The sequence below is a fragment of the Sciurus vulgaris genome, assembly GCF_902686455.1.
Source record: "Sciurus vulgaris genome assembly, chromosome: 5".
Classification (NCBI taxonomy): Eukaryota; Metazoa; Chordata; class Mammalia; order Rodentia; family Sciuridae; genus Sciurus; species Sciurus vulgaris.
In genome coordinates, this window is record NC_136465.1 from 75,776,727 (window position 1) to 75,793,953 (window position 17,227).

Here is a 17,227-nt window from a genome sequence, read left to right on the forward strand (position 1 = left end):
CCCAGGAACAATATTCTGTTGCTTCTCAATAAGTTGCACTAGGCATGTGCACTTAAAGACTTATAGTCATGTATTATCAAAGCACATATTTTTATTCTTTCTAGTAACTCTCCCTTTAGAATATGACTTCCTGTCAAAAGTCAAATATGTAGAATGGGCTGTAATGGAAACAGTAAGAACAAACTTTCCTGACACATGAAAAGAGGATCTTGTCAATGTTGAGAGAGTTTTTAATAGTTTTCTCTCATGTGTCTTTATTTCTGTTTTCTTTCTCTTTTTATTCATTAGCTTATGTTGCTGGATATACGTGTGTATACATATATATATATATATATATATAAAAAACTGTATCATATTTGTATAATATATAATATCATTTAGAAATACTAATGATTTTATTTTGTCATTTTTTTCTAGTATTTTTTCACCAAAGATTTCTCCTCTATAAATTTCATGTGGATAGATGTAAGCTGATTCACATTGTTTTTTAAAAAACTAATGTGCTGCTTAAAGAATATAACATTTCTGAGATTGAATTTTGTAGAAACCTACCTATTAAGATTTTTATCTAATGACCTGTCTGAACATAACAACTAGCATTTTTCAAACTTCAGTCAATATGTTTCTGCTTATTCTGCGCTGAATCCAGGTTTTAGTTCAGATAAAGAATGTGTTTTGGCAATAATCGCTCCTTTCAGTTCCTCAGGTTCTGCAAATCTTTCATTCCTCATTCCTGATCCTATAAACCAATGGGTGGCAAATGCCTTCTGTGTGAATGATGATACTGGATTTGGCATTTCATCAACAGTCTCCTTGAAAGCTTCCCTGTCTTCGTTGAAATCATTGTCTTCTTTTCTTTTTTTTTTATTATTTAAACAAATGGGATACATGTTGTTTATTTGTACATGGAGTCAAGGCATACCATTTGTGTAATCATAAATTTACATAGGGCAATGTTGTTTGATTCCTTCTGTTATTTTTCCCTTCCCCCCCACCCCGCCCACCCCCTTTTCCCTCTATACAGTCCCTCCTACCTCCATTCTTACCACCCTCCTTATCCCTAACCCTAAACCTAACCCTAACCCTAATGCTAACCCCATGATATGTCCTCATCCGCTTATCAGCGAGATCATTTGTCCTCTAGTTTTTTGAGATTGGCTTATCTCACTTAGCATGATATTCTCCAATTTCATCCATTTGCCTGCAAATGCAATAATTTTATCATTCTTCATGGTGGAGTAATATTCCATTGTATATATGCCACAGTTTCTTTATCCATTCATCAACTGAAGGGAATCTAGGTTGGTTGCACAATCTGGCTATGGTGAATTGAGCAGCTATGAACATTGATGTGTCTGTATCTCTGTAGTATGCTGATTTCTAAGTCCTTTGGGTATAGGCCAAGGAGTGGGATAGCTGGGTCAAATGGTGGTTCCATTCCAAGCTTTCTGAGTAATCTCCACACGGCTTTCCAGAGTGGCTGCACTAATTTGCAACCCCACCAGCAATGTATGAGTGTACCATTTTCCCCACATCCTTGCCAACAACTATTGTTGCTTGTGTTCTTGATAATTGCCATTCTAATTGGGGTGAGATGAAATCTTAGGGTAGTTTTGATTTGCATTTCTCTTATTACTACAGATGTTGAACATGTTTTCATATATCTGTTGATTGCTTGTAGATCTTCTTCTGTGAAGTGTCTGTTCATTTCCTTAGCCCATTTGTTGATTGGATTATTTGTATTCTTGGTGTAGAGTTATTTGAGTTCTTTATAGATTCTGGAAATTAGCACTCTATCTGAAGTATGAGTGGCAAAGATATTCTCCCACTCTGTAGGCTCTCTCTTCACATTACTGATAGCTTTCTTTGCTGAGAGAAAGCTTTTTAGTTTGAATCTATCCCAGTTGTTGATTCTTGCTTTTATTTCTTGTGCTATGAGAGTCCTGTTAAGGAAGTCTGATCCTAAGCCAAAAAGTTGAAGGTTTGGACCTAATTTTTCTTCGATAAGATGAAGGGTCTCTGGTCTGATTCCGAGGTCCTTGATCCATTTTGAGTTGAGTTTTATGCAGGGTGAGAGATAGGGGTTTAATTTCATTCTTGCATATGGTTTTCCAGTTTTCCCAGCACCAATTATTGAAGAGGCTATCTTTTCTCCATTGCATACTTTTGGTACCTTTGTCTAGTATGAAAAAATTGTATTTATTTGGGTTTGTGTCAATGTCCTCTATTCTGTACCATTGATCTACCTGTCTATTTTGGTACCCAATACCATGCCATTTCTGTTACTATTGCTTTGTAATAGAGTTGAAGATGTGGTATTGCGATACCCCCTGCTTCACTCTTTCTACTGAGGATTGCTTTAGCTATTTTGGGTTTCTTATTCTTCCAGATGAATTTCATAATTGCTTGCTCTATTTCTGTAAGGTACATTATTGGGATTTTTTTTTTTTTTTTTTTTTTTTTTATTGTAAACAAATGGGATACATGTTGTTTCTCTGTTTGTACATGGCGTAAAGGCATACCATTTGTGTAATCATAAATTTACATAGAGCAATGTTGTTTGATTCATTCTGTTATTTTTTTCCCTTCCCCCCACCCCTCCCACCCCTCTTTACCCTCTATACAGTAGTTCCTTCCTCTATACTTGCCCCCCTCCCTAACCCTAACTCTAACCCTTCCCTCCCACCCATTATGTGTCAACCTCCACTTATTAGCGATATCATTCGTCCTTTGGCTTTTGAGATTGGCTTATCTCACTTAGCATGATATTCTCCAATTTCATCCATTTGCCTGCAAATGTCATAATTTTATCATTCTTTATGGCTGAGTAATATTCCATAGTATATATATACCACAGTTTCTTTATCCACTCATCAATTGAAGGGCATCTAGGTTGGTTCCACAGTCTGGCTATTGTGAATTGAGCAGCTATGAACATGATGTGGCTGTATTTCTGTAGTATGCAGATTTTTAAGTCCTTTGGGTATAGGCCAAGGAGTGGGATAGCTGGGTCAAATGGTGGTTCCATTCCAAGTTTTCTAAGGAATCTCCACACTGCTTTCCATAGCGGCTGCACTAATTTGCAGCCCCACCAGCAGTGTATGAGTGTACCTTTCTCCCCACATCCTCGCCAACCACCTGTTGTTGCTCGTATTCTTGATAATCGCCATTCTAATTGGGGTGAGATGGAACCTTAGGGTGGTTTTTGATTGCATTTCTCTATTACTAGAGATGTTGAACATTTTCCATATGTTTGTTGATTGCTTGTAGATCTTCTTCTGTGAAGTGTCTATTCATTTCCTTAGCCCATTTGTTGACTGGACGTTTGAATTCTTGGAGTAGAGTTTTTTGAGTTCTTTATAGATTCTGGAGATTAGTGCTCTATCTGAAGTATGATTGGCAAAGATATTCTCCCACTCTGTAGGCTCTTTCTTCACATTGCTGATAGTTTCCTTTGCTGAGAGAAAGCTTTTTAGTTTGAATCTATCCCAGTGGTTGATTCTAGCTTTTATTTCTTGTGCTATGGGAGTCCTGTTAAGGAAGTCTGGTCCTAGACCAACAAGATGAAGATTTGGACCTACTTTTTCTTCTATAATCTGCAGGGTCTCTGGTCTGATTCCGAGGTCCTTAATCCATTTTGAGTTTAGTTTCGTGCATGGTGAGAGATATGGGTTTAGTTTCATTCTGTTGCATATGGATTTCCAATTCTCCCAGCACCATTTGTTGAAGAGGCTATCTTTTCTCCATTGCATATTTTTGGCCCCTTTGTCTAGTATGAGCAAATTGTATTTATTGGGTTTGTGTCCGTGTCCCTCTATTCTGTACCATTGATCTACCTTTCTATTTTGGTACCAATACCATTGCCGTTTTGTTACTATTGCTTTGTAGTAGAGTTGAAGATCTGGTATTGCAATACCCCCTGTTTCACTCTTCCTGCTAAGGATTGCTTTAGCTATTCTGGGTTTCTTATTCTTCCAGATGAATTTCATAATTGCTTGCTCTATTTCTGTAAGGTACATCATTGGGATTTTAATTGGAATTGCATGGAATCTGTACAGCACTTTAGGTAGTATGGCCATTTTGACAATATTAATTCTTCCTATCCAAGAACATGGGAGATCTTTCCATCTTCTAAGGTTTTCTTTAATTTCTTTCTTTAGTGTTCTGTAGTTCTCATTGTAGAGGTCTTTCACCTCTTTTGTGAGATTGATTCCCAAGTATTTTATTTTTTTCGATGCTATTGTGAATGGGGTACTTTTCCTAATTTTTCCTAATTTCTCTTTCTGAAGATTCATCACTTATGTATAAAAATGCATTGGATTTATGAGCATTGATCTTGTTGCATTCATATTTGTACATAGGAAAATTATTTTGGATTCATTCTACATTTTTCCTTTTCTTTCTCTCCTTCCCTTTATTCCCCTTTGTCTGATATACTTAGTATCTATTCTTCCATGCCCCCCTTATTGTTAACTTCCACATATCAGTGAACATCATTTCATTCTAACTTTTACTTATTTCTAATAGTCTAAATAGTTTATTCATATCTATGAAGATAAATATATTTTAGTATTTATAAGTTTTTAAAAATATTCTAATATTATCAGTTCAAAATACCTTCTATCCTCCATATTTTTTATTACTCTTCCGGGAATCCAGATCTTCTTATTCTATCCTGGTTATCTTTACGTTTGCCTGCCTGGGCTGCATTCTGGGAAATTTCTTCAAAGGTACTTTTCTTACACTAATTCTCACTTCAGTTTTGTCCAAGCTGATACTTCCCAATTCAATGACTTTTTAATCTAATATTTTACTCTTCATTTTTAAAGAAGTTTAAAAAAAACTTTTTTAAAGATAGTGTTTTCTTACTGCTCTCTGATTTTTTCTTACTTTTGATGGTTTTTGTAATCTGATATATCTTGCTCAGGTTTAAGGTATACAACATAGTAATTTTTATATTTTGCATTTGGTTATTTCACAACCTAAGAATCCTGAGAGTTCGATTACAGGATACTTTATTACATAGAAAATTGACATATGTTCAAGAAGATAGGCAGGGGGTGCCACCAACCTGAACCACTTACCCACCTTCTAGTTTTGCCTGTGACCTAGGGCAGTGAAAGGGTAAGGTGTTCTCTTTCACAGATTTCAAGATTCAAACCTCTGAAATTCTTATTTAATGTATTTTTGATTCATATATCAGTGTAGAATTTCCACAATTAGAATAATTTTCAGAAATGCTTACCTGTTTTATTGATAATCTCCCCATCTGGGAGGGAAACAATCAAAACAACAAAATCATTTTCCATCAATGGCTCTTTTTCTGAATCCAGATGGACAACTTTAACTGCAAGCAGTAGAGGGAGTCTGTGTGGAAGAATGGTAAGAGAAAATTGGTCAATAAACACCATTCAGTAACAGCATATAGGGGAAAGATTTTAGAACTTCTGTGTTGTGTAACAATTTAACCAAGAACTACTGAAATTTTAGAAAATGTTCAATGACTGTAATGTTCCTCATTACTATGCCTTATCTCTCTTTCCCTGATAACATGCTGAGATGTTAGGGAGAATATAGTCTTAGTGGCAATTAAAATATATGTGAATATAGTAGTAAATCAAGTGACACATTATGTCCAAGTGAAGAGAATATTTTCTGCTCAAATATCCATTTCATGTTTCTCATCTGATCCAGTCATTTTCATTATCAAAGTCAAGGACTTTCTAGAATCTATCTACCCTAGAAAAGTTCTATACGGACATTTTCTTACCATGTAGTAAGCATGTGTATCTGATCATTATAGACACAGTCAGCCTGTTCAATTAATTCAAAATAAATCTAGTTTACACAATGATTCTGAGGCCAGAAAGTTCATATTTGGTATTCCAGCAAAGCATGAACTAGCTTTGAGTCTCTGCCTAGTGGAATTCGGGAGCTTGCCTAAATCATGCTCTCATGAGAGCACTTTGTTCTATGGAATATTATTATCTTTCCTACTTGATATCTTTCCTACTTCAATGATGGTTACCTCATTGTATGGCTCACCCCACATTATCAAGCTATCATTTAAGGAAAGATGCGGAATGCTATGTGATTCAAATATGAACTGTCCAACTTTTACTTGTTTTTTAGTACCATCTGGCAAAGACTGATAATTGAATATGTCAAGTGTGGTTGTTGAAATTTTCTCATTCACGACTCTCTTATTACCAAAACTTATTTCAAGTTGACCTTTTTGCAAAAATGAATGGAGCTGAAAGTGAAAAAAAAGTTTTAGAACATGAATATGCAAACCATAGAAATAGGAGACCTTATCACTTCTACCACCATCATTTCTCCTAGCTAATTATTCCAGTGATTTTCTTTCATTAGTTGGTCTATCAAATACCTTTATAGAAATTAATATGCTTAAGACATGGGCATTCTTACTTCATATATATTAACATATACTTTTATATAATATATATAATAATTTTAAGATGTTTTATGTAAACTTCATGATAACCACAAAACAAAAATCTGTGGTAGATACACAAAAGAAAAAGAGAAAAGTGGATCCAAACACACATGACAGGAAATTATAAATGAAGAAAACAAGAGAACGTTATTCTCCTTATTAAAACTACAAAAGAATCAGAAAGCAATAACAAAATGACAAGTCTTTACTGTCAATAATTGCTTTAAATGTAATTACAATCATTTGTTGACTAATGATAGAGATACAGTCTGCAAAAAATGTGTCAGTAGAAAAATTCGTTATTAGGAAAACCTTATAGAGTGTACCTGAACAAAGTAAGGTGACTACAACATCACTAGAAAATATAATTTATGGGCGAACCTTATCTATGAGGTTTATTACTGACTGAATCACTACCATTTGGCATGTCACTATATTTAAATGGACTGAATTCTCCAATCAAAAGAATAAAGTGGTTAAATGAACTTTAAAAACAAGAAGATCCAACCAGATGCTGCCTACAAGAAACTACATTATTATGAAGTGCCATATTGTTTCTACAAGCATAAATTAAATTTGATTTATATTATTATGTTTAATATAAAAACAGAAATTCTTCATTTACCTGGGGGACATTGTAGAGACTTAGCACCTGAGAACTCTGAGCTGTTATTCCTGTTGAAACGCCTCCTACCACAGCCACCAGCTTGTTTCTCTTCTCAGACGTACAGTCATAATTAGGAACTGGAGGACTCTTTCCTGAAAGCAGAGACATGGAACTCTCCACAGCCTTCATCTCAATAAAGTCAACATTGAAGAGGTGGAATCCCAGAGACATATTGAACAACATATTCTGATCCTTGTTAATTTTCTCTACAGCAAACAGCATGGCCAGCAACTGCTGATAATACTTAGTAAGATCCCTAGAAAACAAAGGTGCAAAGACTCCTTTGTTTTTTGGATTTTTATTTCTAAAAAAGGTAAGATTCATACAAAGAATGTGCATGATAATATAAGAAGAAAATAAAATATTTGAGGTTGAAAATGTTGAGAAATTTGGTACCTAAAAGAAATCAGAATGATAATCTGATGATTTACAGTCAAATTTATAATTTTGGTTTTTGATGTGCAGCTGAAGGCTGAATAAGTAAGGTCAGGGATGAAGTAAATGGAAAATGGCAGACATTAAATTTGCAATTTAATTTCCTTTCCTTGGATAAGAAGACGATTTCATGGAAAGTATTTTTTTCTAGATTACTCAAGTTAATACACAAAAGTAGTATCAAATAAACCAATTCAAATGGAGACAATAAAAATGTTCTCAATGTCATGCCCTGCCCCTTTATACAAAAAAAAAAAAAAAAAAAAAAAAAAAAAAAAAAACCCAAGAATTCTCAACATAGGGTGATATTTAAACTTTCTTGGGCATTTCAGAGAAGTCAAACACATACACATGAACATAATCTGGTTGTAGAATTTATTGTTAAAGCCAAATATGCTTCTGGTGTCACCATCAGTCATTCTTAGGGAAAAAAGTTCACCTATTATGAAATCTCCATTTTGATAGAGATAGGAAGGAGATAGGAAGGAGAAGCAGGTACATTTAGTGAAGAATAGAATTTTCTTTCTGGGATACCAAGAGGATAACACCCAGCAGAAGAAAAGAAACTGGCAATTTCATATTAACACTGATAAATATAATTGATTTAACTTCAGAAATACACTTGAGAATCTTTCAAGAACTAATTAATGTAAAGAGTACTTGAACAGTCTATTCCAAACATATTACTTTCCAATCAGTGTGGGACAAAATTACAAAGCATTTACCTTGGTCTGATACAAATATGGTAATATTTAAACATTCCTTCTTTCCTGGGAGTATTTTCAACTTGTGCCTGCTCAGCCTCAATTCATGTCCCATTCCTAGAGTTAGTGCAAGTCCCAAGCAGTCACAGTGGCTCTAACTTAGCACTTTGTATACAGAGTCTCATAAGAAAAATATTTAATTCAATATAAGTGTTAAGCAATAATTTAATAATAAAGTATTAGGAATTTTGTATCCTCAATGGATACTCTGTGTTCATTGTTTTTGATCTAATAAACGTGTGGCTTCTGATGATCACCAACTAATCTGGGTACTTGCTAATCTCCAAAGGATGACTTTGCTGAGTCTGATCCAAACTTGAGTAAAAGTATCTACTGAATATGACATTCACTGTATTAAAGGTTCAGTTCTTCACATTCACTTCTATCTCTTTCCATGGATATATTATAAAATAGATGCCTAAATATAATATTGACAAATTTTATCAGGATGTTGAAGGACTGCACACAAAGTTCTGTGTATTCATGTTCTTCATAATTTCTAGAAAGTTGGCATCTTCTGGCTCATAGACTGTGAAACACATGTAGTTATATTTAGTGGCAAGGTGAACAGGGGGTATCTAACTTGCCTCCATCCATCAAGCCAAGAACTCTGGCCTGTGCTTGTCGCTTTTGCATTTTCTAATGTGTAAAAGGTTGCTGCTTGGGTTGTCCTCCACCCTGGCCTCTGATATAACAGAAGATGAGTGCCAAGGCCCCTCTGCTTTTGCTTCTGACCCTTTATAATGAGTTCTCCCAATTCAGGCTGCCAACGCAGCACTTTAGAGGGAAGAGCACAATGGAGAGTTTTGATGAAGTCCATCAAACTGAATTGAATTATGGAGCCAGATAGGCTTTCTGCTAGTTCATGTCTTTAAAGTAAGTTAGGTGGCCTAGGGGCTATAATAGCTTTTTCACACTAAATGTAATACCATTTAGAAAATTACTTTCTCAGTAAAATGTTATAAGTTACCTTTATGTAAAAGTAAATGCAGACTACTCTTGGGTAAATTAGTGTTTCAGGGCAATGGAATCATTTGCTGTACAGAATGGAATGAGTGCTATCCTAGTGACCTGCAATTCTTTTTAAAAAATGTTTAATTTGTTCTAATTAGTTATACATGACAGTAGAATGCATTTATGTATATTGATAAATCATACATAAATGGAAAAAAATTTCTCATTCTTCTGATTGTATATATTACAATTCTTAATGCTCCTTCCAAGTGGGTCCATACAAAGGAGTAGACATCCTGACTGGAAAAAATTTTTCCAGTTTAATTATAATTCATGGAGAAGGGAAAAACCAAGGGTTCATAGGAGAACAAAGTGCTCTCCTTATCTTCTTTAAGGAGAACTAGGAGCACACCACAATACTGTGTGTGTAAATATTTCCACAATGGATTCAAGATACAGAACAGTGCACCACCCTACAATTTCCAGGGGAAAATGCCTTTGAAAGGGGGAAAGAGGGAAGGAAGAGAAATTTTGTGTGGCTGATATAATGGTATATTTAAAGACAAAAACAAAAGGTTTTTAAGGGATCTGAATAATCATAAACACACTGATAAGGAGAATGAACTTTATAAATGCTCTAATATAACTTCTTGGTAATATGCAAATCATTGCCCCAGTGGATCTCTAATATGATTTTCCTCAGAAGTTTAACAAACTACCATGTTAACCAGTGTCTATTAATATTTTCAACATTCATCTTATGTGTTAATTAAATCTTCAAATGCTAAAAGTAGAGAAGAAAATACAGAAACAGGCACACACAGAGAGACCTGCAGGTACACACACACTTAGGCAAAACATAATAATTAGAGAAAATTGAGAAAAAGAGTAATTTTGAGAAAAGACAAAGAGGAGAAAACCACCTTACCCATACAGGAGGAAATATAAGAGTTAAATCTGACTTTTCCACAAAGCATACAAGCAAGAAAAGAGGGGAGTAAAATTTAAAGTTGTACATGTATGAATATATCACAGTACATTCCAATTTTATATGTGACTATCATGAATCAATCAAAAAATAAATAAATGGAAGACCAATGGAGTAGTAAAAGGGGCTTGGGGTAGTGAAGAAGAAATGGAAGGGGATAGTACTGGGGATTGAAATGAAGAATGTTATATACATTTATGATCTGTCAAAATGAACTCCACTATTATGTCTAACTACAGTGCACTAAAAATAATTTAAAAAATAAAATGGCTGTTCCTTTAGGGTAGTTCCTCCCTTTGCTGATTTCACCATTACCCTATGTAAATGTATGATTATACAAATGGTATGCCTCTACTTCATGTACAAACAGAGAACAAGTTGTACCCCATTTGTTTACAATAAAAAAATAATACTTAAATTTTAAAAAATAATAAAATGGCTTTTACATGAATCATTCAATTTTCACTCTAATCTCTTGTTACATTTGCTAATATACAAAGATGGGAAGATTGTGATTCAAAGAAAGGTTTAGTAATCACTGTGAACATCACAATTATTCATCAGGATGGTTGAATTTAAATATTTGTCTATCTGATCCCAGAGTTTTGTTCACTATAACTTGTTGCCTCCAATAATGACAGGGACACATTAACAAAAGGAAACTGTCATTATTTTAATAAGATGAATTTCTTTCACGCCACACTTTAGAATTTTTATTTCCACACTACAATTTATTTCACATTGATAGGTCACCTAAAAATCATTTTATTTGCTTAATTGCAGGAATTTGTTCCAGTAACTTTTTTCTTGGATTGTCATCTGCTCTCAGTAAGATCACATAGCACTTGGGAAGAAATATACAACACAACAAACCAGCACCAGAAGCCAAGATTGAAAAAATTTCCAAAGCTACCATGTTTTTGCCCTTGATGCTCAGGTAGGTAGGTATGAAACAAATCCACACACTACAGAAGACCAGCATGCTGAATGTGATCAGTTTTGCCTCATTGAATCTGTCTGGTAACCTCCTGGCCAGAAAAGCACTAATCAAGCTGAGAAGTGCCAGAAACCCCAAGTAACCCAGTACACAGTAGAAGGCAGCCGGGGAGCCTTCATTACACTGAAGGATGATTTGACCAAACTCTGATTGAGTGTCCATGTCAGGGAAAGGGGGAGAAGTTCCCAGCCAGATTGTGCAAATGCACACTTGAATGAGGGAGCCAGTGACGACTATGGCATTGGAGAATCGGGTCACCATCCACATTTGAAATATGCCTCCTGGTTTGACAGCTTTGAAGGCCACAACCACAATGAAGGTCTTTGCCAAAATAGCAGAAACAGCTACAGAAAATACAGCTCCAAAGAACGTTTGTCTCAGAATACAGGAGACTGGGCTAGGTTGACCAATAAACATCAAGGAGCAAAAGAAGCAGAGCATCAAGGAAACAAGGAGGAGGTAACTGAGGTTTCTGTTATTTGCTCTGACGATGGGTGTGTCTCGATATTCAATAAACAGTCCTAAAATCAGAGCAGTGAGGACAGAAAGACCAATGGCCACCGAGATCAAAACAGCCCCAAGCGGATCTTCATGGGACAAAAATGTTAGAATTTTAGGGAGACACTGATTCCTCTGGTCATTTGAATACTGGTCTTCAAGACACTTGACACATTGGTCCATATCTAAAAGAAATAGAGGTGAATTTATGATGTTCTGTGAATCATTTGCCAAATATATGTATAAAAGTAGCATATCTTGAATAGAGTTGTAATTGAATTTGATGAACATTTGCTCAGTTACCTTCATGGGACAATACCATTAAACAAATTCATAAATAAATAAATGCTTTCATATACTGGTAAAAATTATCCATTACAAATGAATCCAGAAAACATAAAGAGAGTGAGATGAGTCGAACTATTAAGAATTTTGAAATTGCTGATGAGGAAAAACCACACATCATATGAAAAATATATTTGATATTATCTGAAAAGCAAACATTCTGATTATGGAAGATTTAGAAAATTAATGATTCTAACATTATCAAATATTTGTATTAGAAACCATGTAAGAATTTTAAGTTCTATGCTGATTTCAATAATATTGTTACAAGTGATATACCATTATTTTACTACTTATAGTACAGAATACTACTGAAAAGAATAAATTTTAGAGGCTTTTAAAATCTTATAATGAAATATATTTATTTTGGTTAGCTCTTCAAAACTTCATTGCAATTTGAAAGAATTCTATTAAAATGCAAAATTATTTTACATGTAATTTTCCATGCATATTTATGATACAACTTTATGTTTCATTCTTCTTTTTAAAGAAAACCTAGCAGCATTCTCCACATATTCTCTTCATTTAAAAGTAGATGTACAGGTAAGATGGTGGTGCAGAGAAATCTGCATTCCAAACTGTGCTGGAGTGTGGAAATAAAGCAGTGAGTGTATAGCTTCTTAGCTCTGGGGGTAAAAGAGGGATTATACTAAAATTTAATATCGCATGCTCAAAGCAGCTGAGGGATTCAGAAATTTTGGTAGAATAAACAAAGAGGAAAGATCACCACCACTGGCCACCAGAAAAGACTCACCCAAAGGAAGTGGGAGTAAAGGAAAGTGCATTCCAACTTCTACTAATGTGTGTCTTGGTATGGAGAAATCTAGCCCTTGAAAGTTTTGCTTGGTGCTTAGAAAGGGTACTCTGTATCTCACCTGGTCTCAGAGAGCTGAGGCAGCAGCTATTTTGAGGTGAGCAAGTTGCTGTAGGGTCTGTAGGACCCAGAGATCACAAAACACACACATCCACACACACACACACTCCAACCACAATATCACACAGGTGCCTATCAAAGGACCTAGGCTATGCCTAATGAAACATGAGAGAAACAGGCTTGGAGTAGACTATGACCAAGGGGATTCAGAGTGGGAAGGGCAAAGGGGAGACTTTGTTTCTGGCCGGGAGTCTGAGTGAGAAGAGATGAATTCATTGAGGGGTTAAACCTGGGAAGACTGTGCTCCTGGGCAGCAGTGAGCAGAAGATCAGGCCCCTATGCCCCATAATTTGATGTCTTGTGAGGCACTTGAGAACCAAATCCACCAAAGAGATCAGCTATTCTCTAGCTGATCTATGGGCTGATCAATCTAGTCTCTCCAAAGAAAACCCCACCCAACAAAGTCTGATTAGACCTGAGGCCTGACTAGACCTCAGCACCACCCGCTGGAACTCCCCTCACAAAATGTTGCAAAAGCAGTACCCAGAGAGGGTACTGAACTGGTCGGACAGGTGAAAACACAAACGGAGTGTATGTATTCACCCATTCCATCTCAAAGTGGCAAGAAGTGAAACTGAGTCTTACATTAAACAGCTTCAATCTTAGGCTGCTCTGGTAACCCAGAGATCAAAACAAAAACAGGAAGGAGTTAATATCCTCTATCAGTACATATACCTGTATTCTACTCAGTAGAGAAGGTTTATTCAGTATTCACCAAGATTTGGTTTTTTAATTATATTTTTACTTATTTCTTGTGTGTGTGTGTGTGTGCATGTGTGTGTGTGTGTGTGTGTGAGAGAGAGAGAGAGAGAGAGAGAGAGAGAGAGAGAGAGAGAGAGAGAGAAAGGCGGGGAAGGGAGAAAATGTGTGAATTCTGACTGTGCTGATTGGTTCAGAGAAATATACATACACTTATTTCTCTCATTTTCTCTCATAGTTAGCATTTTTTAAATCCAATTCTCTTTTCCTAGCATTGTCTTATGAGGGTTTTGGGGTTTTTTTGTTGTTTTTTTTTTGTTGTTGTTGTTGTTTGTTTGTTTTTGGTTGTATGTCTTAATTTGATTTTATATTATTTTCATTTGCCCATTTTTCTTGTTTCTCTTTCTCTCTTGTCTTCTCTTCCTAACGGCCAAAGTCTATTTGTTCTCTCACCCTCTCTGCCAATACCTTACTCTTTTATTTTCCCCTCCATCTATATAAACATTACCCACTACATCTCTTCTGCATTCTCTCTGTTCACTTTCTGAAATTGTAAAAGTTTTTTATAACTTCCTTCAGTTATTTCCCCTAAATAACTGTATTTTTATCATCATTCAGAACTAATTGATTTATATAACTTCTGCCCCACCATTAATGCTAATACAATCATTATTTCTGTGGTTGAAATAGTTGACACCCACAAGAAAGAACTTGTTCAAGGTTATTGCTTTCACTGTTGACAATTGCTGAATCCACCATTCCTCTTTATTAGTGGCAATTAATGTTGAGTATATCACAGTAGGATCTGTGTATTTACTTAAACACTGTTTATTGTTTCTTCTTTACAACAGTTGTTGCAATTTATTTTGCCCTGTTCAGTGAAGTGCTGAGACCCTAGAAGAACACTAAAAGTTCACAGGTTAGAGCTGCTAAACTAAACATTTTTGACATTACTCCAAATGAAAGAAGTGAGGAAATAAACCCCAAAACCATCAACAAGAAACCAAAGAGTAACAACCAGAGAGGAAGCTCAGTTACCACCTCTTGGCATTTAACCATACACCAAAAACAGAAAATTCCCAGAAAAATAAGATGATTATACACACACACACACACACACACACACACAAACACATGCAAAAAACAAGACTTAGAGGAGTGCACCTCAATTGATGCATAATACCAAGACCTCTGAAAACATGAGAAAACAGGAAACAGGCAAACAAATCTCTCCCCCAAATCTACAGTCTCCCCAAAAAGGATCCCACCATTGAGGAGGAGGATGAAACCCTAGAGAAAGATTATAAAACCAATTATAAAACCAGGTATTCTGGTACCAGCCAAAGAAGATTTTAAGCAAAAATAAATAAGAAAAGAAAAAGAAGACCATTATAACGTAGTAAAGATAACATATTCAATAAGAAGATATAACCATAGTAAACATGTATGCACAAACTGACAGCACACCTGATTATGTAAAGAAATAATCCATGATAAATTCTAGATAGACTACAACACAATAATACTGGGTGATTTTAACACATCCTTATCACCAATAGGGAGGAGATCATCAAAATATAAAATCAATAAGAATATCTCCAATTTAAATAACACTATGAATCAAATGGACCTAAAAACTACCTACAGAATATTTCACCCCAGTGAATTTACCTTCTTCTCAGCTGCACATAGAACTTTTTCCAAAACAGACCATATACTAGACCACAAATAAAATCTTAGCAAATGCAAAAAAAATTGATATAATACCATGTATACTATCAGATCATAATGGAATGAAACTAAATATCAACAAGAAAATAATAGAAACCACATAAACCCATGGAGATTGAACAATACTCTCTTCAATGAAGAATGGATCAAAAAATGAGAATAGACGTCAAGAAATTTTTACAAGTGAATGAGAACAAAGGCAATATATCAAAATCTCTGGGACAGTATGAAAGCAGTTCTAAGAGGAAAATTTATAACACTGAGTGCCTACATTACAAAATTAGGGAGATTCCAAATAAATCAACTTATATTCTATCTCAAGCTCTTAGAAAAAGAAGAACACACTAACCCCCAAACATATAGAAAGCAGAAAACAATCAAGATCTGAACCTAAGTTATTAAAATAGGGAATAAGAAATATTATGCAAGATTAATGCAACAAAGTTGATTCTTTGAAAAGATAAATAGGATCGATAGCCAAACTGACTGAAGAAAAAGACTCAAATCAACAAAACCAGAGATGAAAAAGGAGATCTCATCAGAAACCCTTCTGGAATCCAAAGGACTATTAAAGCCTACTTTAAAAATTTATACTACAATAAATTGGAAAATGTGGAAAACATTGATAAATTTCCAGACATATACGACCTGCCCAATTTGAATCAGGAAGACACAGAAAAACTAACCACATCAATATCAAATAATGAAATTGAAAGAGCAATTAAAAGCCTTCCAACAAACCCCAGGCACAGATGGGTTCTTAATTGAATTCTACTAGATCTTTTCAGAAGACTAACAAAAGAAATTCTCCTTATAATTACTCCATGAAATTGAAAGGGAGGGAAGGAACACTCCCAAATACATTCCAGGAGGCCAGTCTAATCTCCATATCAAAACCAGAAAAAGATGCTTCAAAAAAGGAATACTACAGATTTATATCCCTGATGAACATACACAAAAATTCATTTAAAAAATATTAGCAATAAGCTGGGGTGGTAGCTCAGTGGTAGCACACTTGCCTAGCATGTGTGAAGCACTGGGTTCAATCCTCAGTACTGCATAAAAATAAATAAATAAAATAAGGTTATTGTGTCCATGCACAACTAAAAAAATTTTTAAATATAGCAAGCCACAATCAAAAACATACCAAGAAGATAATACACCATGATCAAGTGGGTTTTATTCCAACAATGCAAGGTTTGTTCAGAATATTCAAATCAATAAAAGTAATTCACTACTTAAACAGAAATAAGGACAAGAAGCACTTGATCAGCTCAAAATATGCAGAAAAGGATTTTGAGAAAATCCAACACCCATTCATGTAAAAAACACTGAAGAAGCTAGGAATCAAAGGAAATTACCTCAGTATTGTAAAGGTCACTTATGACAAACCCAGAGCCAACAACATTAGACTGAATGTCAACAAACCAAAACATTTCCTTTAAAATAAAAAATAAGACAAGGTTTTCCATTCTCAAAACTTCTTTTCAATATGATCCCCAAAACATTAGCCAGAGTGATTAGGCCAGAAAAGGAAATCAAAGGGATCCAAATAAAAAGGAAGTCAAAAGATCTCTGTTTACTGACAGTATGATCCTACACCTAGAAGATCCAAAAACTCCATGAGAAGATTTCTAGAACACATAAATGAATTCATGAAAGCAGCAGGATACAAGATCAACTCCATAAATCAAAATCTTTCCTATACTCCATCAGTAACTCATCTGAGGAAATCAGGAAAATCATCCCATTCACAGT

At 35.0% G+C, this 17,227-nt stretch overlaps 1 protein-coding gene across 1 annotated transcript in view; it reads right to left on the bottom strand.

Moving 5' to 3' along the window:
• Positions 1 to 629: 629 nt before the first annotated feature.
• LOC306662212 (vomeronasal type-2 receptor 26-like) overlaps positions 630 to 17,227 on the bottom strand; it is a gene marked incomplete at both ends in the record, with an annotated part of 43,563 nt that continues 26,965 nt past the window's right edge. The window contains 5 exons of the mRNA XM_079141750.1: positions 630 to 739; positions 5,246 to 5,347; positions 6,136 to 6,253; positions 7,083 to 7,380; positions 11,039 to 11,945. Coding sequence (XP_078997876.1) covers positions 630 to 739; positions 5,246 to 5,347; positions 6,136 to 6,253; positions 7,083 to 7,380; positions 11,039 to 11,945 — 1,535 coding nt within the window. The remainder of the gene's footprint in view (positions 740 to 5,245; positions 5,348 to 6,135; positions 6,254 to 7,082; positions 7,381 to 11,038; positions 11,946 to 17,227) is intronic.